Source organism: Rhinoderma darwinii, chromosome 4, assembly GCF_050947455.1.
Source record: "Rhinoderma darwinii isolate aRhiDar2 chromosome 4, aRhiDar2.hap1, whole genome shotgun sequence".
Taxonomy (NCBI): Eukaryota; Metazoa; Chordata; class Amphibia; order Anura; family Rhinodermatidae; genus Rhinoderma; species Rhinoderma darwinii.
The window spans coordinates 41,243,159-41,268,033 of NC_134690.1; the positions used below are offsets into that span (position 1 = coordinate 41,243,159).

The following is a 24,875-nucleotide window of genomic DNA, read 5'->3' on the forward strand; positions in this document are numbered from 1 at the left end:
ATATCGCCGCGTCCGTAACTACCTCAACTATAACATTATTGCATTATTTAACCCGCACGGTGAACGCCGTAAAAAACAACAATGCCAGAATTGCTGTTTTCTGTTCATCCTGCCTTCAAAACAATTTGATAAAAAGTGACATGTACGCCAACATGGTACCGTAAATACAGCAGATTTCCCACAACGGAATTTGTTGCGGATAACCCGCAGCATAATACAGTAGCAGCAAAGTGGATGAGATAAAACAAATTCCATCTACACGCTGCTTAAATACTGAGCCGGAAAAAAACGCTCAGAAAGTGACCTGCGGTGCAGAGTTTTATTATTGTATTTGCGTAAACGCTGCTTGTTTGGTGCCGTTTTTTTGCCTAGAATTCCCTGTCGCCACCGAGGCGGATGCCAGATACCGCGGCCCGGTACCAAATAATCTGCAGCCCGGTGTTGGTCCGCCGCCCGGTGGTTGGGGATCACCGCTCTAGAGCCAGAGAGACTCTTTGTAACTTTTCTCTCCACTTTGACCAAGAAATGAAGATCACATGTCCCGTAGATCCTTTATACCATACATTGGTGAGGGGTCTCAGCTGTTGGAACCACCCCACTAATTCTATATTTTGACAAAACTAAGTGATATCCCTTCCCCTTTCAATTTGGATTACAGATCATATCCACATATTTTATGATGTACAAATGTCATACAAATTGTGTGTACAGAACTGTATACTAGGAAACCTCAAGAAATACAACTACAGCGACCTATAATGTCCATGTCGGGCTCTGAAAGACACTTCTGCCTAGTTATGCTCTTGTCACTCCCAACATCTATGGAAGAAATGTATGGTGGCCATGTTGGTTGTCACACACTTTTCTTAGTCTGACACCTGTATATCTTTTTTTTTTTTTATCAGATGTTGAATAAATTTTGCTCTTAGTGTATGTTGGTTTTCTTCACTGTTCCATTTCTGTTAATTGTCTTCCAGATGCCAGTCTGGGATATTCCTTCATTAACACTGTCTCTAGTTTTCAATTTGTGTCTTTTTTTTTTTTTTTTTTGTTTTTCATTTTTTCACCCAGTTGGGAATTCGGCAGGTGGTAGTGGCTCAAGAAGAGATTCTCTGTCTGCTAGTTCTGACTTATACAAAAGGTCTGGCAGCAGCCTGGCACCCATAGGGCAACCTTTTTACAATAGCCTGGGATTCTCCTCATCTCCAAGCCCAATAGGTATGCCTCTTCCAAGCCAAACGCCCGGGCATTCACTAACACCGCCGCCATCACTTCCATCACATGGATCGTCATCCAGTTTGCATTTAGGTAAAGAAAACCTAGACTGTGCTGTTCTATGTGTGTTTGTGGTAGTGAACGTGCTTTTGTTTCGGTGTAAATGTGTCCATTGTTTTGAGGTTTATTTTTTTGTGCTATTGTTCTGCTTTGTATTGTTTATAGTGTATTCACAACATGTAGAGGTTTCTGTAATGTTGGTCTGGGCTGTAAATGACTTCAAGGCGTTCTTTTTTCCATGTGTCTTGTATACAGTGTTACTTACACAATGTTATTTGTAATGTTTTACTGAGGGCGACTATAAAGTTGTATGGCTTTATAGGTAAGTAAAAACCTTTTCCCTACACCCACTGTATGGATTCTTTTTATTTATTTTTCCCAATGCCACTAATTATCACCGTTGCCTTCCTCCTCCTACATGACACGTCACCTAAACATTTTATTACAGCAGCGGGCCGTGATTAGCCGATGCGGTCTGCTGACGTATAATCCGTATGTCATAACGCACAGAAGGAAGCAGGCCGTGACACTAGAATGAAGAATCCGAGAGAGATTTTTATTTTTATTTTTTTAGTGTTACAACTTTATATGTACCTGGAAAAGCAATATAGGGTTAAGCTCTGTTTTAGTCAAATATATGTAAAACTGTCCCATAGCAGTTTGGCTTTCCTTGCTCTGCCCTTTATATTGTGCTACATCCTTCTGAAAACAGGATTTTGCCCAGCAGCCCTCTCTGTATTAGTTCTCAGGTGATCCTATGACAATACTTCCTATAATGGTTGTAAGTGTTACCCCTGAGGACATTTTATGAAGTCAAATCTTATTTACACTATAGTTTGATAGCTTGACTAGTGGATGTGAATGGGGATTTGGGTCCACACATTGTCCCTACCCAGGTAGTAGTTCAATTGTGGTCGTCAAGTCTGTAAAATAAAGTACTAGTAATCCTGAGAAGTAGGATATCTATTTAGTCGAGAAATGTAAACATATTATTCATATGTTTGTGTTCTATTGAAAATGATTCCTTAACTCTTTAAAGTGTAACTAAACTTTCATAAAACCTTTGACATGTTGTAGTGACTTGTCGGAGGGAATCTGAGTGCTGAGACCCCCCACTGATCACTAAATTGAAGAGATGGACGAGCGCTGTGCCCTTAGTTTCTGATTGGCTCTCAGAAAGTCGTGCGAGCGGTGTACGGGCTCCATAGAAAGTCTGAGTCTTTACATTGCTCACTGGACTTTCCGATCAGAGACAAAAGGGGCATATCATTCAATGGCGCGCTTCCGTCCCTTCGTTTTAGAGATTGGTGGGGGTCCCTGTTCACGGATCCCCTCTGATCAAAACTTCTGACATGTCACTATGACAATTGTTTTATGAAAGTTGAATTACACTTTAAGGACCGCCCGTCTTATATTTATGGCGAGCTGTCCTGGTCCTTTAAACCTGTGCCACTGTACATTTATAGCACATGTTTAAAGAGTAACTAAACGTTCTACAAACTTCTGACATGTCAGAAGTTTTGATTGGTGGGCGTCTCCGTGCTCGGACCACCACTCTGACGTGTCACTATGACATGTCAGAAGTTTGTAGAACGTTTAGTTACCCTTTAAGCCCTCTGCTTGGCTGTCACAGACTGACAGAAGCGGATTCAACCGGTACAGTTTACTCTAATTTCCTATACATGGCGCTCAATGACTATTGTGTATTTTTTGAGTAAATATATTTAAAAAAAAAGGATTTTCAATAATTTTGCATCCACTTTTCACTTCGGCTCAAAAACTGCGTGTGAATACAACCTAAGGGTACTTGGTGTGAAGTCAGTTTATCTTTATGAAACCATAACGTGTATATTAATCGAGACACTATGTTCTATAGGAGGGCTGACAAATGGCAGCGGGCGGTACATTTCCGCAGCCCCTGGAGCAGAGGCCAAGTATCGCAGCGCAGCCAGTGGATCTAGTTTCTTCAGTTCCAGCAGCCAGCTATTCCCTCCTTCCCGCTTGCGATACAACAGATCTGACATAATGCCCTCCGGACGCAGCAGATTATTGGAAGACTTCCGCAACAATCGCTTTCCGAATTTGCAGCTCAGGGATCTGATTGGTCACATTGTTGAGTTTTCCCAAGACCAGCATGGATCCAGGTAAATTACTGCACACTAGGAATATTGTATACTGTACATTAGGAAGAAACCTTACAATCTATTATCTACAGCGTTTCCAATAATTGATCTGCAGATGCCTTTTATCCTAAATTCCTGGACTTAAAGGAGTATTCTGATGAATTGCTTTTGTAGCCTATCTGTAGGATATGCCATAAAAATCTCAGTTATACCTATATATCGGTTATACCTCAGGGATCCACACCTTTCAAAAGAATTGGGGCCCCACTTCGGGAAATTGGCGGTTTCCATAGCTCCCATAGACTCTGTCCGGCTTTTTCCTTATCAAGCCCCCCCCCAATCCCCTTTTGCAGGCGAGTTTAAATGTGCAATGGCAATCATGGGACCCCCTGTTCTTTTAGGGGAGATGTAAATAAACGTGGGAATACACCTTTAGTAAACCATCCTCGTTTACAGGATAACGGGTTCTATATCTGCATCTGATAGGACAATCGGTCGTCTTGGGTTGGGATCATGTCCCTGTCAGCAGGCACAAACTGATCTACAACAACCTGCATTTGCTACCGCATAGAAAAGACAGCCTAGCAAAAACAGCAGTGTGTCCCAGTGATGGTGATTATGGACAATGGTGCAGAATTAGATTTTTTTTTTTTTTTTTTTACCACTGCCCGGCTCTTATTAATGGTTTTAGTTCATCCAGGAATAGCCGTGTACATTAAAGCGTTGCTGTATTTGCAATGTCCTTGCTAAATTGCTAAAACATTTTCACGTGTAGACCAGGTAGGTCTGTTCTGTAAATTAATATAGTATTAAGACTCCTATGTTTATTCACCAGGTTTATCCAGCAGAAACTTGAACGGGCCACTCCAGCAGAGCGCCAAGTGGTGTTCAGCGAGATCCTACAAGCCGCCTATCAGCTGATGACGGATGTCTTTGGGAATTATGTTATTCAGAAGTTTTTTGAAGTTAGTGCCTTATTTATTGTCAATCGTGGTAATCAAATAAGGTGACGTTTTAATACAGAACATAAGCAACTCTGGCAATGGTCTATCCCATATCTCAAACATTGCGTCGAAGTAGACCTCCGCTTTGTGTCCTTCCCCTTGCCTATAGACCATAGATTAGACCAGACCTTGGCTTTTAGAGTCAGTGGTCTGCAGCAGGAAACCTCCTATATCCCACTCTCTGCAATGGCAGACCCTCATTTATCTAAGCCTGATTCCAAGTCCGTCCCCTGCAGAAATTGGAGAGATGGAACAGAGAAATCGAGAAAACAGATTGGCAGTAACAGGTTACATGCCCCACTGCCCTTCTCATTCATAAAATAGTATCTTGACTGTGCTCCTGAAGCCTTGTTTGTAGTAGTTTTATTGCAGTCTTTCGCTTTTTAGCTCAGCTGTTTGTGTCCCCGCTTTCAGTTTCAGGGACAGGAAGTAGCTGCCTGACCACTACTATTGTCAGCCATCTTGCCTCAAATGTGGCAATTTTCTCTGGGTGGATTTACTCGCTTCCTGCTCTCCGCTCTCCCTCCAAGGTCCAACCCTTTCCCTGTTAAAAAAAAATTATTGCCAGCCATATCCGCCCCAAGGGACTCTGTCACATGGTCACTCATACCACTTTTAGTTCTCACTGACAGCTAATCACAGTTAGAGAAAACCTCTCTCTACCATCGCTCTTGATTTAAATCTTTGCCTGAGACAGTCCCACACTCCATCCCAATATATAGAATATAAGTTGGTAAAAACAAAGGATGCAGAGAAGGTGTAGTTCAATAGTAACATCAGCGATGATGGAAGTAGCTAGCTTCTCTTTCTACTCCGATTTTCAATAGAAATCAGTATAGCTGGGGCACAACTGCATGATATGAAAGATAAAGCAAAGGAATTTTTTTCACATTAATACATGCTTGAAAGCCTCTTGCATGTTTGATGCAAATCACTTGACGGTATATTTCATTGTTTTGCAGTTTGGCAGTATGGATCAGAAACTGGCATTGGCAACACGTATACGGGGGCATGTACTTCCATTGGCTTTACAGATGTACGGTTGCCGGGTTATTCAAAAAGCTCTTGAATCCATATCTCCAGATCAGCAGGTAAGTGGTGTTCATTATACATGATCTGAAGGTACTTTCAACGTAAGCGGTTTTTATGCTTTTACGTTTCTAGACTTAATTAACTTATGGTATTTCAAATAAGAAAAATAACACTTTTATAAGGACAGAATACTGAATTTGTACCGGTTAATTTTTCTTTTTCTCCAGGTTATTTATTATTAGTTTGATTCAGTTCCGCACAATGTAATCCCCCCCCCCCCCCCTCCCCATCATTGTAAGCAGTGCTGATCGCAGGCTAAATCACATTGTCATGCACTTGACCCCACGGCCTTGTTAAATATTGCTACTTGCATCCACAGTATGTTTCTTAACGCAAACCTGTTACTTTTAGCATGCGGTCTTACCTGAGGGCATCATTCTACAGAGCAGGAGAAGCTGAACAGATTTTATATATATTTTTCATGATAACTTGTAATTTGTTCATTTCAGTTGCTGCTCACTGTGTGTGAGAGTCCAGTGGGCAGTCCGTCATTGGCAGCTATTTCTGTATGCATACTAATGCAGGGTAGGCTGTCAATCATCAGTTGAGACCACCTACTGGACTCTTAAAGAGGCTCTGTCACCAGATTTTGCAGCCCCTATCTGCTATTGCAGCAGATAGGCGCTGCAATGTAGATTACAGTAACGTTTTTATTTTTTAAAAACGAGCATTTTTGGCCAAGTTATGACCATTTTCGTATTTATGCAAATGAGGCTTGCAAAAGTACAACTGGGCGTGTTGAAAAGTAAAAGTACAACTGGGCGTGTATTATGTGCGTACATCGGGGCGTGTTTACTACTTTTACTAGCTGGGCGTTGTGTATAGAAGTATCATCCACTTCTCTTCACAACGCCCAGCTTCTGGCAGTGCAGCACTGTGACGTCACTCACAGGTCCTGCATCGTGTCGGCACCAGAGGCTACAGTTGATTCTGCAGCAGCATCAGCATTTGCAGGTAAGTAGCTACATCGACTTACCTGCAAACGCCGATGCTGCTGCAGAATCAAGTGTAGCCTCTGGTGCCGACACGATGCAGGACCTGTGAGTGACGTCACAGTGCTGCACTGCCAGAAGCTGGGCGTTGTGAAGAGAAGTGGATGATAATTCTATACACAACGCCCAGCTAGTAAAAGTAGTAAACACGCCCCGATGTACGCACATAATACACGCCCAGTTGTACTTTTACTTTTCAACACGCCCAGTTGTACTTTTGCAAGCCTCATTTGCATAAATACGAAAATGGTCATAACTTGGCCAAAAATGCTCGTTTTTTAAAAATAAAAACGTTACTGTAATCTACATTGCAGCGCCTATCTGCTGCAATAGCAGATAGGGGTTGCAAAATCTGGTGACAGAGCCTCTTTAAGTCCACTGTGAGCAGGGATTTAACTATATATCGTTTTGTTGGAATAGATTCAGGATTACCTTTAAATTATTGATCAGTCTGCTCAGTGCCTCCTCTCTATAACATAATGCCCGCAGATTGGACACCATGCTTGACAAGTTCCATTTAACCCCTTAACGATTGCTGCATCGTGTTTTTACGACAGGGGACTTTTAGTGATGAGCCACTTTTTTTACGGCAGCGCTTCAGTAGAGGATTGTACTGCTATGTGCTGTACAATCCCAATGCTCAGGCTATTCCTAAAAGCTATGGGCATCCGGGCACAGATCGGAGACCAATAGAATTTGTCTCCAATTGTTTAACCTCTTAGATGCTGCTGGCAATAGCAACCGTGTCCTCTAAGTTGTTTGACAGAGGGAGGGTTCTCCCTCTGTCAGCCCATCAGTGCCAATGCTTTACTATGGCAGCCAGGGGTCTAGAAAAGACCCCCATGTTTGCCATAAGCATCTGCCTATTAGGCTGTGCTAGAACTAACTAATACTTTAAAATACTATGGTGGAGATTTATTAAAGACTGGCGGATCATATGAGAGTCTTCGTATACAGATCGCAGGAGTAAAGTCAGAAAATTCAATAAATTCCCCACCAAGCTTCTTGCTTATATTGTTGGGGACACAGCACCCTGGTCCTTGCCACTAGGAGACTGATGTTAGGTAGGAAAACAAGTGTTGGCTTCGCCTAGGCAGACCATTCTCTTCACACAGACACTGAGCTAATCCGTTTTGGCCTCGGGTCCATAGAAGGCAGATACGACCTGCTTCTCAGTTCTGCTGCGCGATTTCTATTTTAGTTTTATTTTTCTCCCTCTAGGTTCATGGTGGATTGTCAATCTATTCAACATCCTAGTCCACCCTCTGAGGGTGTTCGGAAACCAGGCAGTATACTCCACTGTGCTTTCTTTATTGCTGGTCACCTAATATTTGCTTCTGCAGATGGCATGCCGGTAACCCTATTATACTGTATGTAAGAGGTTACTGCAAAGGAGACCCTACTTCCTTTTGGGCGGTGTGTCTCTTGCACAGGCGTTAGCAGCGGTAACCACCATTCTCTTCAGACTCGCGTTCTGCCCTACGCCCAGCATTCGCCCCCTCCTGGGTCAGCAAAGCTTGCTCGGTATGGGCTGAACGGCTACATCAGGGCATCTCTGAGGGATCTTCACAGGAAGACCTGACTGATCTGGCTTCTCAGCTTATCCATGCCTTAAAATTCCTATGCGAGGCATCTTGGAGTATGCCCATTTTGCTGTTAGAGCAACGACTAATTCGGTGACCATTCAACGCTCAGTTTGACTAAAATCCCGCTTCTAAAAGGCACACAGTGGTCTACCTTTTACTTTTTTTGTGCACACTCCATGGTTTCGGATGGAGTCCTTGTGGTCAGTGGTGGCCTTGTTGGAGCAAGGCAAGTTCCTTTCCTCCCTTAACATTTAGGATACCTACTTCTACATTCCTATTGCAAGAGCTCACCAGCATTTCCTCCCCATCGCTGATGGTTTTCACTATTTCCAATTTGTCACCCTCCCATTCAGGCTTACCACTGGAGAAGCACCATGAGTCGCCACTATCTTGGTGAAGACCATGAGAGCCATGGTCTTCACCAAAGTAGTGGTGACTCATGGCGCTTCTCAGTATCAGGGGAGTTGCTGTTATCGCTTTCCTGGATGACCTTTTGGTAAAGGCCTTCTCCAGGGAGGAAAATCTTTGCAGCCTACTGATCATCCTGGATGCCTTGAGTTTCTGGACTAGACTTCCTGGGCATGATTTTCGACACCAGGTCATCTAGAGTTCTCCCGGTGGATGCTTCTGCATGGGTGTCCCGGCCAACGTGGTGTCAGCCTTCGAGGCCACGTTCTATTCTCCCTTTCAAACGCGACATCCAGATGACCGTCCTCGCATGATGCAACAAATCCCAGGATTCACTGAAAGCTGATTCTCCTACCTCCATGGGTTCGCTAGGAGTTCCTTTGGTGAGAGACATCCCCAGCCATTTCCATGGGTCGGTTGTGTTTTCCTTCCTTTCTGCTTGCTGGTCATCCCAATGGATGACTGCTTCTGAGGCTTCGGGGTGGTGTACGGCCACCTCACGGGCCTCTGTTCCAGGGACGAAGCACTGTTGGCGATCAATCTTCTGAAATATAGGGCTTTATTCCTGGCACCTTCATTGAACGCCTTTTCTCCAGGGCCGTTTACTCTAAGTACAGTCCGACAACTCCATAGCAGTCGTCTAGCTCAATTATCAGGGTGGCACCAAGTCATTTCAGAGACTTGCAGTCCACATTACGAGTTTGTTCAAATGGGCAGCAGCTCAATCGAGAGTCGAGAGAAGCTCAATCCGGGGAGAGCATGCTTCATCCAGATATTTTCATCAAAATCTAGCAACGGTGTGGCATTCCAGACGTTGACCTCTTCGTCTCGACTCAACCACATGCCAGCCTATGTAGTCAATGCCCTGGTCACTCCTTGGGACAGATTCTCTCTTATACCTCTTCCCTGCTCTTCTGATCCTGCCCAGAACTCTCAAGCGCATCAAGGCGAAGTGCATTCCAGCCATCCTGGTAGCCTCAGACTGGCATCGCTCAGCTGGACTGGTCCATCTACTCCCGGACGCTCCTTGGCACCATCTGCTGCGGCATGACCTACTTTCCCAAGGTCCGCTATTCCATCTTACCTAAGCTATGTTTATCAACTTGAAGCCGCTTTTCTAGGATTCCGTGGTCTTTCCAAACTTGCTATTTAGACTGTTGAAGGCCTGAAAACCTCAGTTTGCTGAAGTGTACCATAGGATGTCGAAGGCATATTTTTTTTTTATTGGTTTCAGCAATGTAATTTCCATCCCTAGGATAATGTCTTTCCCTCCAGAACTCTGTATAGAGTAAGGTTTGGGTCTGGTTTCAATGAAGGTTCAGGTTGTTTTGTTGTTCTCCTTGTGCTTTTGTTTTGTTTTTGTACACTTTTATTGAACCAGCTGATTTTCTCATTGTCTGGGAGTAGCAAGGCTTGACTGGGCGTAACAACATTTTTTTTTTTTTTCCTACCTAGTGTTAAAGAGACTGTCACCACATTATAAGCGCCCTATCTCCTACACAAGGAGATGGGCGCTATAATGTAGGTGACCGTAATGGTTTTTTTATTAAAAAAAGATCTGTTTGCGCCACTTTATTAGCGATTTTAGATTTATTCTAATGAGTTGCTTAATGCCCAAGTGGGCGTGTTTTTACTTTAGACCAAGTGGGCATTGTACAGGGGAGTGTATGACGCTGACCAATCAACATCCTTCACTCCTCTCCATTCATTTACACAGCGCATAGGGATCCTGCTAGATCCTTATGTGCTGTCTTATACTAACACATTAACGTTACTGAAGTGTTTAGACAGTGAATAGACATTCCACGGGATGTCTATTCACAATCCCTGCACTTCGTTACTGTTTCTGTTTTAGTTACAGCAGAGGACGCGTAATCTCGCGAGATTACGCTGTAGATGACGGGTTACAACGAGATTACGCTTCCTCTGCTGTAACTATCACAGACAGAGTAACGAAGTGCAGAGATTGTGACTAGACATCCCGTGGAATGTCTATTCACTGTCTAAACACTTCAGTATCGTTAATGTGTTAGTATAAGACAGCACATAAGGATCTAACAGGATCCCTATGCGCTGAGTAAATGAATGGAGAGGAGTGCATGATGCTGATTGGACAGAGTCATACACTCCCCTGTACAACGCCCACTTGGTCTAAAGTAAAAACACGCTCACTTGGCAACTCATTAGCATAAATCTAAAATCGCTAATAAAGTGGTGAAAACAGATCGTTTTTTAAATAAATAGCATTACTGTCACCGACATTATAGGGCCGATCTCCTTATGTAGGAGACAGGGCACTTATAATGTGGTGACAGAGCCTCTTTAATCTCCTAGTGGCAAGGGCCTATACCCATTGTGCTGTGTCCCCCAATATATAGAACAAAAAAGGGATTTTATGGGAAGTACAGAAATCCAATTATTTCAAAGCATTATAGAAGCGATCAGAGGACGGCTGCTACAAGTCCCCTGGGGGGGGGGGGTTAACATTTTTAATAAAGTTAAAGCAACCATCTGGTTTTAGGACGAAATTATAAATGCTATGTGGAGTAATATCTGGTGCTCTCTAGTTGTGCCGTGGATCCGCCGTTTGACTGTCCCCTCTGTTTTCTTAAAATAGTCTGAGACTCTCTGGTCGAGTAACACACACCCTCTGTTCATGGATTGGACAGAAATGCTCATGTGGTCAGCTCTGACCAATCGAAGAAGATGTGAGTGTCTTAGGCTCTTAATTTAAGAAGCGCTGTAGCCATTTTGGGACAGCACAGAGGGGACCAAAAAACAGCGGATCCATGGCAGGGGGCATAACTGGAGGGCACCAGGTGATCCTACTCCATATACCCTATCATATTTAAAATGTTGTTGTCCTGGGAACTGAGGGTCACTTTAACTTAAAAAAAAGAGTTTACTATAAAATACATATATATTTTTGGTATTGGTGCAATTGCAACGACCCATAGAATAATATGAACTTGTTAACTTTACTGTGCGTTAAACAGAACCCCCCCCACCCATAAAACCGCTACATTAATGGAAAAAAAAGTTATAAATCCAATATTGCTGTCAGAAAATACTTTTTTTTTTATATTTAGTTTTTTTTAAATAAAACCATGTTTTTATTGTGAAAAATTACTAAAACGTAACAAGCACCGACTAATCCTGACCAAAGTAATCATCAGTGTAAATTGCCACAAAAACCCCTTTAATCGTTGCTTCTGAGGAAATCGTGTGATCAGCACCGTATATATCATCTATTTATCTCTTCTCTTCCAGAGTGAGATGGTGAAGGAGCTGGACGGACATGTTCTGAAGTGTGTGAAGGATCAGAATGGAAACCACGTGGTTCAGAAATGTATTGAATGTGTCCAGCCGCAGTCCCTCCAGTTTATTATCGATGCCTTCAAAGGGCAGGTGTGTAGTATCTCTGCCCATTCCCCAAAATGTCTTCGGGATTAAGAACCTCATATTTAGGCCTGATTTACACGAGCGTGTGCGTTTTGTGTGCGCAATAGGTCCATAACAGCTCCGTGTGTCATCAGCATATGATTCGCGGCTGCCTGATTTTCGCGCAGCCGCCATCATTATGACGCTCTGTATGTTTGTAAACCGAAAAGCACGTGGTGCTTTTCTGTTTTCATTCATAGTTTTTACTGCTGTTGCGCAAATAACGCGCGTCACACGGAAGTGCTTCCATGTGCTGCGCATGATTTTCACGCACCCATTGACTTCAATGGGTGCGTGATGCGCGAACAACACACAAATATAGGACATGTCGTGAGATTTACGCAGCGGACACACGGTGCGTGAAACTCACGGACAGTCTGCACGGCCCCATAGAATAACATAGGTCCGTGTGAGGCGCGTGAAAATCACGCGCGTTGCCCGGACGTATATCACGTTCGTCTGAATAAGCCCTAACCAAGTGGTTCTTGCAAATAGTGAAGATAATGGACAAATTGAAAAAGGGATGTGTGTGTAACATTTTTGTTACATATTTCTTTTACATCTGTCCTAGTCCATTGGCGTTTGGAATATGCAAAAATAAGAATTAAAAAATCGTAAAACCATAATAAAAACATGTATGAATATAGTTAAAGCTAGTTTTAATGATTTGGGAATAAGTGACGTGTGATTTATGCACCTTTTTAAGAGGTGTTGTGTGTCTAGGGCTCTGCTTGTGTCAGACATTTAGCTACAAACATGACTATTTATGTTTTTTTTTTTAACAAAACATTGCATTTTTACCGCATAATTGTAGGAAGGCGACCATGTGTGTAAAGTGCTGGGTGGCATTTTAACAATGTGGCAGGTGTTTAGTTTCAGAAAATATAAGGTGGGGGGTATAAATTTTATTTGTATTTTATTTATTTATTTATAATTCCGGTTTCATTTATATTTGAGTGGGAAAATGGTCAAAAAACCGCCGGAACTGAAAAGACTAGCTTTATTTATTTACAAAAAAACTCAGTGTGGTTTTATTCAGTAAGAATAGGAGCAATTTTGAATTAAATGTAAAGGAAAAAAAATACAAAACTCCCATCGCACATGTCAGAGATATTTTAATATCTTTATAAAATGTGAACCTAATAAATGCTGCAGCGACACACAGAACGGAGTACGGACGCATATAAAGAGTTTGCCTGCTGCAGTCGTGTCCTTCCGTGTCAACATATAGAAAAACCCTTCCTGTGAGATGTCCCGTGTATTACACAAATTGGGATTGAGGGATGGGGGGGGGGGTAACCATGTACTGGTGGAGCACCTCTGCAATGTTTACATTACATAGGTTGAAAAAAGACCGGTCTATCACGTTCAATCTTTCTTAAGGCCTCATGCACACGTAAGTAATTACGGGCCCATAGACTGCTATTGGCCACGGGTACCTTCGGTTTGCTTACGGGAAGGTGCCCGAACCGTTGAAAAATATAGAACATGCCCTATTTCAGGCCGTAATTACGGCACGGGCAGGCCCCTTAGAAGTCTATGGGGCTCCCGCAATTACGGGTGGCTACGTGTAAGATGTCTAAAGTTGCTTCAAAAACTTGTAACAAAAAAAAGTTAATACTTACCCAGAACTCCCTGCTTCTTCCTCCAGTCCGGCCTCCTGGGATAACGTTTCAGCCCATGTCACATGGACTGCCGCGTCATCCAGGGAGGTCGTACTGGATGTCAAAAGAGGGACGCCGTCACCAAGACAACGGCCGGGGTACAGGCACGGGTCCGTAAATACTGGTGGAATACGGGACAAATACGTGTGACAAAGGACCCGTATTTACGGGAGGAAAAAAATAAGTTTGTGTGTATGAGGCCTTAACCAATTTGAAAACATTCATTGCTAGATAAAATATAACCCTCAATGCCATTTGTTATTAGATAGTCATCTAGCCCTTTTATAAATGCTGACATCGTATCTGCCATTACTACCTCTTGGGGTAGGATATTCCATAGTTTGAATACTCTAACTGCAAAGAACCCTTTCCCCTCTGCTATGCAGTTGATTGCCTGTTAAAGAGAGACTGTCACTAGTTTATTAATTCCCTGTCGCCTAACTAATCTAATAGGCGCTTTGCTGCTAAGTACAGCGTGATATGTTTAAAAAAAAAACTTTTATTGTTTGCATAGTTATGAGCATTTTTCTAAATATGTTAATGTGGCTCCAATAGCCAAATAGGAGGTGACTCTTTCTTTTCACTCTGGGTGGTGTAATGTCTTCTGTATGACGCTGTTTGATCATTATACAGCTTCTCCCCCTTCCCAGCCCAGCAAAACCACGTGATCATATAGTATACAGCTTCCATTCCTGACTGTGTTTCAACTTGTGTTACTGCCAGTTGTTTCACAGCTAGAACTGCTGGTGTGCTATGAAAGATGAGAATCTCCTCTTTCATGTGACTCCAGAACCGCTGTTCTAGCTGGTCCACAGCCGGAGATATGGCTGTTTGAAGTGATTCCCCCTTCCCACCAGCCTCAGTCTCTCATACTGTGTGAAGCAGCTTCATGCTGATTGGACAGCGTCAGAGGCTGTGAGGTAGCTCCACCTCAGGAGAATCGCTGGTGGTGACACCCACTTGTCTAATAAAGGCTCATTTACATATTTAGAAATCAGCTCGTAACTTTAAAAATAATAAACTTCTTGGGACACAAATATCACTAGCATTATCAGTGTGGCAGGGCCTATTCGATTAGCTAGGGCATTATTAAACAAGGGCATTAAACTAGCGACAGATGAATGCCAGGGCAGGGGGCTTTATCAATATTAAATTTGCTCAGACGCAACTGTTCCTTCTGTGTTAAGTATGTAATAATGGATAGAGAACCTTTAAAGGGGTTTTCCCATGAGGGACATTTATGACATACCCACAGGATATGTCATAAATGTCAGATACGGGTCCCACGTCTGGGACCCGCACCTATCTCTTATTATGGGGACCCCTCAACCCTGTTCTAGCTTTTTGAGTTCACGCTGCCTGCCGGCCACTTACTAATTACATGGTCGGGAGTTACGGAAACAGCGTAGCTCGCATGCTACGCTGCTTCCGTAACTGCCATTCATTACTATGAACCGTAGTTCACAGTCATAAATCACACTTTTCAGCTACAACACATGGCAGTAGAATGGAGTTTTGGGGGCCCTGTTCTGGAGATAGCTGTGGGTCCCTGAGGTGGGACCCGTATCTATCTGACATTTATGACACATCCTGTGGATGTCATAATTGTCCCTCAAGGGAAATCTCCTTTAATTACTGTCCCCCTGAATATCTGGCAGTGGCAGCTCATCATTTCTCAGCCCTTTCTTAACCCTTTCCAATTATAATTCTTTTAGAGGGCAAATATTATTCTTTTTGGCATTTCTATATTTATAACAATTTTTGCTACTTAATGTTAGCGCTTTTTTATTTTTATTTTTTGCAGCTAACTTGATTTTATTTTTTCATTTCCTCTTGAGATTTTTGTAAGCTTAAAAGCTTTTTCAAAGTCCTCAGCCTTCAATATTATAAATGCTTTTTGTTTTTGTCATCTTCTATTCGGTAATTCCCCAATCAGCCATATTGGTCTCCTTTTATTCCTAGACATTTTGCTACTAGAGGGTATACATTTACTACACAATCCATGTAATATATCTTTAAAAACTCCCCATTTATCTTCAGTATTTACCAGTACATGATCCCGGTCTGTGAGACGAGGGTTCTTCCCTTAGTTGATTGAATTTTGCTTTGCTAAATGCTCCAGGTTTTGTAGCTTCCCTTCGTATTGTTTTAATAAATATTATTTCAAAACTTGCCATATTATGGTCACTTGCTCAAGTGCTCCCGGACCTCCATATCCGATCGAGTATCTGGTCTATTAGAGAAGACCAGATCCTGCACATTATCCCCTCTGGGTTGGGATATCGACCAACTGAGAGAAATAATTGTCTTGAATTACGTTTTTTGCCTTCTCCATTGATACTTACCCATAAGGACGCCGCATTGTCACAGGCTCACCGATTATCCTCACTAAGCACGGGTCTTAGGCTGGCTCTTGTCCAGCCAAGTTTCTGATATTCCCGATACATCTTAATCTATGTCGGTCTTTAGAAGTTCCAACTTATCAATTTTATTTTTACAAGAATTCTTGCATTCGCCGGAATACATTTGATATTAGCAACACCTTTATTTTTCTTAGGTCCACATTTATTCCTAGTCCCCTCCCCACTTGTCTCCCTAACCCCAGCTCCTACTAAATCCCCAGTAACCCCTGCTGTATCCAACTTGGCTCCTCCAGCCTTCTAACAATTCCTTTCCCCCAGCACATCTGCGGCCTGTCCGTACCGTGGAGCATGTATCTAACAGAAGTCAGCCCAGTTCTCCAGAACCCGAGACCTTCCTTCCCACACCAGTTTGTAAGCCACTTTTTTAACTCCCTAAGCTCCTGCTGTCTTTCTAGTGACGCTTGTGGCATGCTCCTGCTGTCTTTCTAGTGACGCTTGTGGCGTGCTCCTGCTGTCTTTCTAGTGACGCTTGTGGCATGCTCCTGCTGTCTTTCTAGTGACGCTTGTGGCGTGCTCCTGCTGTCTTTCTAGTGACGCTTGTGGCATGCTCCTGCTGTCTTTCTAGTGACGCTTGTGGCGTGCTCCTGCTGTCTTTCTAGTGACGCTTGTGGCGTGCTCCTGCTGTCTTTCTAGTGACGCTTGTGGCATGCTCCTGCTGTCTGTCTAGTGGCACTGGTAGGATATCTCAATACACTACCTTCGAGGTCCTAGGTTTCTCTGAGTCTTCAACTTGTCTCCTACTTCCTTAAAGAGAACCGGTCACCAGCATTTCACCTATTGAACCAGCAATACCTGGTGGTAGTGGGTGAAAAATAAATTTTATGTAGCCCTGTAATTATCTTCTAAGTCGCTCTGTACCTTTTTCATTTTCCGTTTTTTAGTGTTCCCGTGCCGTATGCTAATGAGCATGGGTCATATCTTCGTTTGAAAAGTTATGTCTTCATTCCTCAAGCCTTTTCGAGTTAACCCCCGCCTCCTTACTTTTGCTTGACCGCTCCTCGCCTCCCCCAGCATACACGAAATTCCGCGCTTACACATAGATGTTCTGGTGCATGCAGACAACGGGACGCCATAGCGGCGCATGCACGGTAACTAGATTTGAGGCCCGGACGAAGCAGGGAAGGGTGACGAACTATACATGACGGGTTATATGCCTGCTATCTCAGACGGGTTTTCGGTATTCAGAGCGGGCCAGTTTTCGGTGGTGTGCGGGCGTAAGAAGAGGAACGAACAAAACTGATTATTGCCATGAAAGGCGCAAAAGATTTGCAGACCGTTATTTACGGTCGGAGGAGGAGTTTAGGAGAGGGGGATAGCGGCAATTAAATTTTGACACCAGTGAGCGGGGAGTAGAGTTCAGTAAGTGAAATGCTGGTGACAGGTTCCCTTTTTTTAAATAATTTTTCTCATTAATATCATTGGGGGACACCGCACCATGGGTACAGGTCTATTACACTAGATAGGGGGAAAAAAAAGTGTCTTAACAGACAGTGGCTTATTCAATTGTTAGCCTATTGTCCGTAGGAGGCAGAGAGGACCTGCTTCTCAGGTCTGCTACAATTTTTTTATTTTCGTGTTATTTATTTTCTTGTCCGCCTAAAAACAAGCCCTCATACGGCTGTCGACCAAAAAAATATAAAAAAGTTATGGCTTTTGGGAGGCGGGGAGTGAAAAACGAAAATTAAAAAAACAAATGCCTTGGACTTCAACGGGTTCATAAGAATGCAGTCCATGTGGTGCTTTATTTTCCGTCATTACTGATGTGTGTTCTAGGCATGTTGCGGAGTCCTGCTGGTAAAGTACATTGCTTTCTTCCCTAGGTCTATGTTCTTTCCACTCATCCTTATGGCTGTAGAGTCATACAGCGTATTCTGGAGCATTGTACGGTCGAGCAGACGATGCCTATTCTGGAGGAATTACATCAGAGCACCGAGCAGCTGGTGCAGGTAACGCTTATCACTCCTATTACTGGACTATGTGTAATCCTGAATACTGTTATACACCGGCTTCACTATGTTTTGTCTCCAAGCAGATCAAGGGCAGCCGGTGTCTAAAGTTTACATTCAGGATTTATAAGGCTCCGTTGACGTTTGCGTCTATAGAGTCTTTGATGGCAATGCATAAAAAAAATCTCCTGCACTCTTATGGCTACAGGGAGCAAGGATTTAAATAAGCGTTATCCTGAATCTTTTTCCACAAAATCATCTATCGATTTGCTCAGCTCCTATGACTATAAAATGCTGCTAGCAATTCAGACAGCATGTTTAACGTGACCGGTTCCCTTTAATGGGCACCATTTTACACATTCTGTCTCTGTCTGTCTATCTATCTCATATCTGTCTCTCTCCATCTATCTATCTCATATCCATCTATCTATCTCATATCCATCTATCTATCTCATATCCATCTATCTATCTCATATCCATCTATCTATCTCATATCCATCTATCTATCTCATATCCATCTATCTATCTCTCATATCCATCTATCTATCTCTCATATCCATCTATCTATCTCATATCCATCTATCTATCTCATATCCATCTATCTATCTCATATCCATCTATCTATCTCTCATATCCATCTATCTATCTCATATCCATCTATCTATCTCATATCTATCTCTCTCTCTCTCTCTCTCTCTCTCTCTCTCTCTCTCTCTCTCTCTCATATATCCATCTCTCTCTCTATCTCCATCTATCTCTCTATCTCCATCTATCTCTCTATCTCCATCTATCTCTCTATCTCCATCTATCTCTCTATCTCCATCTATCTCTCTATCTCCATCTATCTCTCTATCTCCATCTATCTCTCTATCTCCATCTATCTCTCTATCTCCATCTATCTCTCTATCTCCATCTATCTCTCTATCTCCATCTATCTCTCTATCTCCATCTATCTCTCTCTCATATCTATCTCATATCTATTTATCTATCTATCTCATATCTATCTCTGTATAAAAAATAACTTTGTAAATACATTTCATAACTTACCTGCATTCATAAATCTGCTGGTGGTCATTGGAAATAGTCAACAAGCTTCTCACCAGACACACTCCTAACTACTTAGCTGCGGTAATTTGATGTAATGGGACAGTGAACAAACCCTAATCTGGGTATGATTTAGGTTCAATATATGATAATTATTGCACAAATTAAAACTTTTTATGTAGATATTTATAGGCTATTCTTTAGTCACTGCTGATCACGAAGACTTAATCCATGTCTCACATTTGTAATGTCGTGTTGCAGGACCAGTATGGGAATTATGTCATCCAGCATGTACTAGAACATGGCCGATCAGAGGACAAGAGCAAAATTGTGTCTGAAATCAGAGGAAAAGTCTTAGCATTGAGCCAGCACAAGTTTGCCAGGTAAATTCATCATCTTTCATTAAAAAATAACCACCCAAAACAAAAAATGGTGGATATTGGCAGCCTCTGACTGTCCATATGAGTGTGCAATGTTGTCCGCTCTGTATTAAATCCTCACTTTGTTTTCCTCGTCCCTCAGTAATGTTGTGGAGAAATGTGTCACTCACTCGTCCCGTGCGGAGAGAGCACTGCTGATCGATGAGGTTTGCTGCCAGAACGATGGTCCTCACAGTGCCTTATACACCATGATGAAGGACCAGTATGCAAACTACGTGGTGCAGAAGATGATTGATATGGCAGAGCCTGCTCAGCGCAAAATCATCATGCATAAGGTGAACACATTAAAGTTATATCCATTTTCTATGATGGATTCAGCAGTAAAGCAAGCTTACACATTTTGAAGATAATGGAGATTTATTAAAACTGCTGCAAAAATAGTGGAGTCGTTACTTATAGCAACCAGTCAGATTGCTTCTTTTCAAAACGGCCTCGGAAAAAGAGCTTGAAGCGAATTGCCTGCAATCGGCAACTATTCCACTTTTCTTTTGCACCAATTTTGATAAATCTCCTTCAGTGTGTGCTGAATTGTTAAGCTGTGTCTAACATGTGGTGGGAAAACATCCAGTCAAATTTAAAGCCTACCTTTTTAGTGATCAGTTTTAACTTCTCCTTATGGGGTAAATTTAAGTTTCAAATTTGAAATAAAAAAGCTTTATGCTGTTTATTAGCTTCATTCGCTTCCAGGCTGCACACTCCATTCATTTCAATAGACTGAGGCATTAAGAATTACTGCAGCCCTCCTTCCTCCAGGCTTGGGGGACGCATTAAGGTAGAAAGCTAAAATAACTTTAACATCTTACCCAAACAGTGAATTACAAGATGTCCATGTGTCTGTAGCGAGAACTTGCAAGTTTTCAAAGTCCTGTAATCTCAGCAGCATAGGCACTAATTCAAGCAGGCAGTCTTTTTGATTTTCCTCTTATTTTTGCTCCCCTCTTTTCTCTCTCTTTTCACTTTTCATTATTTTTGCTCTTTACATTATCTCACCGTTTACTTTGCTCGCTCTCTACTGTTTGAGAGAGCAATTATTACAGGAGTGAATTTACAGGGTAGGAGTGGAGAGTCTAATTGAAAGCTATCCGACTAGTAGGCAGAGTGACCGGGCTGCAGCTCCACTGTATATGTAACAAGGCAGACAATGATAACTTCCTATTAGTGAATTAGGAAAGATGAGAGATCTTCAGCACAAATGGCTTATCTTAGGAGGAAAATGCATTCGTGGGGATCAAAGAGTACTGGAAATTATTTAGTTTTTTTTATACTGGAGTTCTTAAAGGAACAGTGTCATCACAAATAATTTTTTTATATGTTAAAGATGTTAGTGCTTTATTAAAAACGTTTATATTCATTTGTGTGTTTGTGTTTTACTTTTTCTTATTTTTACACTTTTTCTTCCCTATGGGGGCTGCCATTTTTTGTTCCATTTCTGTGTGTGTCGATTAACGACACATACAGACATGGAATACGGCAGCCACAGTCCCATAGGGACTGCGAACGGCTTCCGTCCCAGTGACTGCAGTGTACGGCGTCTGTGTGGGAGCTGCGCATGCGCCGCTCCCACACAGTCCAATTCGAAATTGGCGCCGTCCGGCGCCATTTTCCTGTGTACCGGAAGTCGCGGCCGGACAGTAATACTACTTCCGGTCGCGGCTTCCGGATTTGTGCACTTGGACCAGCGGCAGCAAACGGAGCGGACGGGCCGGAGGGAGCCGCGGCGGCAGGAGCAGGTAAGAGATTTCAATGTATGTTCGTGTTTGTGTGTGTTTACTACTGTATGTAAACCTACTACACTGTGTGTTAGCTCAAAAAATGGCGACACACAGTGTAGGAGGTTACACCGTTCAAACCCCTCGTTTATCCCGGCACTAGCCAGGATAAAGGAGGGGGGGGATGCTGAGAGCTCACTAGAGCGAGAGCTTTTTACCCAATTTTGCAAAGCTGCAATTTTGGGGACAGCTCCATCTAGTGACCAAAAATGGGTAGTATTATAAATTAGAATTAATTTATAATATTTCCTGACTCGTGAAAAAAATAAAAAAAATTTGAACAATGTTTAATCACCCACACACTAAATGTTTAATTTTTTAAAAAAAAACATGTTTTTCTGGCAACACATTCCCTTTAAGTAGCTTTTGGTTTGGGGTTTTCTTAATCTGAATAGGTTAAAATGATGTGCTAATTCATTTTATAATACATCTTTTATATAGGTGTCGGAACAGCGTTTTTTGTTTCAGATCTTTAAGTTCCCTACTTTCCCTTCACACAGACAGTAAATTACAGAATTCTGGCAGCTTCCACAAGAGTCCACTTAGGAGTTTACTGAAGTTTGCAGTACCCCCCCTTAGTGGTAACTACATGTAAACCGAACGAATTTTATCATTAACCTCCGTGGTTGTGTGAAGGGTAGCAGGTGATTTGCAGCTCCAACTCCTATAAAGATATATTGTAAAAGTTCAAACTAGATAAAACAAGTCGATTCATGTACGTGTAACATGAGTGACACGATAAACAATCAGTGGTTCTTACTGGGCGATTTTCTTATTTGTGCGCTGTTACCATAATCCTTTAAAATATAAAGTATACAGCCCCTGTAAGGCTATGTTCACACACAGTTTTTTTTACGCTGAAACCGTGCCTAAAAACTAGTCAAAAACGGCCCGAAAATGCCTCCCATTGATTTCAATGGGAGGTGGAGGCATCTTTTTCCTGCGAGCGGTAAAACCGCCTCGCGGAAAAAAGAAGCGACATGCCCTATCTTCGGGCGTTTACGCCTCTGACCTCCCATTGACTTCAATGGGAGGCAGAGAAAGCGTATTTCGCTGTGCTTTACGCCCACGGCGCTCAATGGCCGCAGGCGAAACATAGCGAAAATCGGCGTGCAGGGAGAGGAAAATCTGCCTCAAACTTCCAAACTGAATTTTGAGGCAGAAATTCCGCCTGCAAAAAAACTCTGTGTGAACATAGCCTAAGGCAGGATTGCCTGCAAAGGAGGTCAATGTACTGTAAATCAGGGGGTTTAAAAGAAGATCTCAGAAGAATTGCAGCTGCCATTGTAAAACGTATCTAGAATTTCTTAGGGAAAGCTCAGTCCTAACTAGCATTGAAAAGATCCATTACTTATTAATTGTTCACAATAACAAATGTTCTCTCTCTCTCTCCCCTACTAGATCCGACCACACATCACAACGTTACGTAAATACACGTATGGTAAACATATACTGGCTAAGTTGGAGAAGTACTACATGAAGACTAGCAATGACCTGGGGCCAATGGTTGGACCATCAAATGGCATGCTCTAGAGAAAGCCAGAAATTAAGAAGAGTCCTCGCATTACACCAGTCATGAACGAGGAACCTTCCGACTCTCGCACCTCGCTTCCTCTTACATTAGCCGACGTGTACCACACTATTTATTGTTATCCCACTTGAAATCTCTCTGTACATTTGGGGCTTCCCTCCGGCCACCGTGGGAGTCTTACCCAGCCGCCTTGCTAGTACAAAACCAGAGCCTGTAAATGATGTAATTGTATGAAGCTGTCACATATTTTGTAAATTTTTACCTTGTAAAGTTCCTGTAAAAAGTGGTAGTTTTTAAAGGGAAAAGTACAGTATTTTAATAATGCTGGTTTGCCGGTCGGGTCAGTCTCCCATGAGCTCGGAGGATTCATTTGTAAATAGAGTTCTTATCTTATTTTGTGACACATTCTCCTTTATTGCTTTTTTTTATATCTTTTTGAACTACTTTTCAAGTCTCTTTCCACAGGCATGTAGGCACATACAGGACCGCAGTTTAGTCCGCTACCCACACAGTCAAGGTCCTATATCTGAAGAGAACCTGTAAGCTCACCTGACGTTTCTGTTCTAGTAAATGGTTGTATTCGCCCCAAAAAAAATACAAAAAAATTTCTGTAGTCTTTTCTTAGTTTAAAACTCTGTGTTGTGCCGCCCTTCTGGACAACTGATTGTTACCATTCCCCTTGTCAATTGGGTCTTGTCCCTCCACATTTTGACACCGACAACTATGATTGGACAGCACCAAACTGTGTAGGGACACCCACCATTGATAATGGGAGTGATATCCAGTTGTCAATTTATTCGTACATTTCCAGCAGGAAAAGCAGAGGAACTGCACAACACTGAATATTAGGTGTTTATGGGGAATACAAGTATTTTTATAATACAGAATGGACAGGTCTTCTTTAAAGGGGTATTCCCATCTTGAACATTTATGGTATATACACAGGATATGTCATAAATGTCCGATAGATGTAGGTCAGAAGGGCCCCCCGTTCTAGAGATAGATCTGATCTGCATCTATCGGACATTTATGGCATATCCTAGATAAGTTTTGGCCCTTCAAGCTGAGACCATGTTCATAGGATGACGGCTTAGGGACCAGCAACGTAACTAAGGCATCATGTTGGTAGCAATGTTTTGTCTGTCTTAGATAACCCCTTACTTTATGGGGGTTGTGTACCCATTGGATTACTTTGAGAGCTGCATCGGTTGAGGCTCAGGACGACTGTGGGTGTCTATTTATTAATTTCAGTGGACGCCATGTAATTCTTTAGTTAGAGCAGTGACACAACTGAAAAACAGGGTGTCCCCCCCCCCCCCCCCCCCCCCCCCCCCCATAAAAAACCTGTATTCAAGAGTGCCACGGTTTCTGGGGAAATTAATTAAAGCAGACCTTTTTTTTTTTTTTTTTTTTTTTTTTTTTTTTTTTTTTAAATCCCAGACCACTATTGTCCAAGAAGTGTGGCCCTAGATCAGCGGCGTCCCTGCTATTACCCCATAGAGGTCCGTCCATCCTCGGTGACCTCACTGTTGCTATTAATTCGTAGGTTACGTATCCCAGAATAGCTGCTCATACCACACAATATCTACTTAGACTAGGTGTGTAAGAACAGGACACACAAAGATTTACTCAATCCTCTAAAGGCAATGGTCTGCAAACTGCTGCTCTTCAGCCTTTAAAAATGACAATGACCTGCTGGGAGTTGTAGTCTGCAGGTTGTGGACCACTGTTCTCAGTTGAGAATGGATAAATACTGTTATTAGCTTCCTAGCAACATGTAGCAGAGCTGAACAGGCTTTGATGTCCTGCAGTACATGTATTGATAGGTCGATCACACTTTACTGCCTGTTGGAAAGACGTGTGGATACACAACAGCTGTGATATTTTTTTTTTTTTTAATTATATTTTTTCTATTCATTCTACAATAATTTCCCCCCGCGACAAAAGTGATAACACGGCAGCCGATGTATGAAGCTGGCTAATGTTTTTTTTATTTTATTTTGCATTAAATCTATATGTACCATCAGAGGCTGTTTATAGTAATAAAGGCCGAATTACTCTTTCCCTTGTACCCAAAGTGAAAAAGGGATCTGGTGCACAAATCATGCAGATTACATTCAACAGAGGCTTCAATTCA

The 24,875-nt window shown here is 42.4% G+C and overlaps 1 protein-coding gene across 4 annotated transcripts in view; it reads left to right on the forward strand.

The window, feature by feature from the left end:
* The window catches only part of PUM2 (pumilio RNA binding family member 2), a 75,522-nt gene extending 51,455 nt beyond the window's left edge, over nucleotides 1-24,067 (forward strand). For 3 of the 4 annotated variants that reach the window (XM_075861057.1, XM_075861059.1, XM_075861058.1), the window contains exons 14-22: nucleotides 1,072-1,308; nucleotides 3,152-3,419; nucleotides 4,234-4,363; nucleotides 5,365-5,493; nucleotides 11,751-11,888; nucleotides 17,829-17,954; nucleotides 19,260-19,381; nucleotides 19,521-19,713; nucleotides 22,609-24,067. In XM_075861057.1, coding sequence (XP_075717172.1) covers nucleotides 1,072-1,308; nucleotides 3,152-3,419; nucleotides 4,234-4,363; nucleotides 5,365-5,493; nucleotides 11,751-11,888; nucleotides 17,829-17,954; nucleotides 19,260-19,381; nucleotides 19,521-19,713; nucleotides 22,609-22,740 — 1,475 coding nt within the window. In that variant the 3' untranslated portion in view covers nucleotides 22,741-24,067. The remainder of the gene's footprint in view (nucleotides 1-1,071; nucleotides 1,309-3,151; nucleotides 3,420-4,233; nucleotides 4,364-5,364; nucleotides 5,494-11,750; nucleotides 11,889-17,828; nucleotides 17,955-19,259; nucleotides 19,382-19,520; nucleotides 19,714-22,608) is intronic. The other variant, XM_075861060.1, reaches the window with a different exon arrangement.
* The last annotated feature ends 808 nt before the right edge of the window (nucleotides 24,068-24,875 follow it).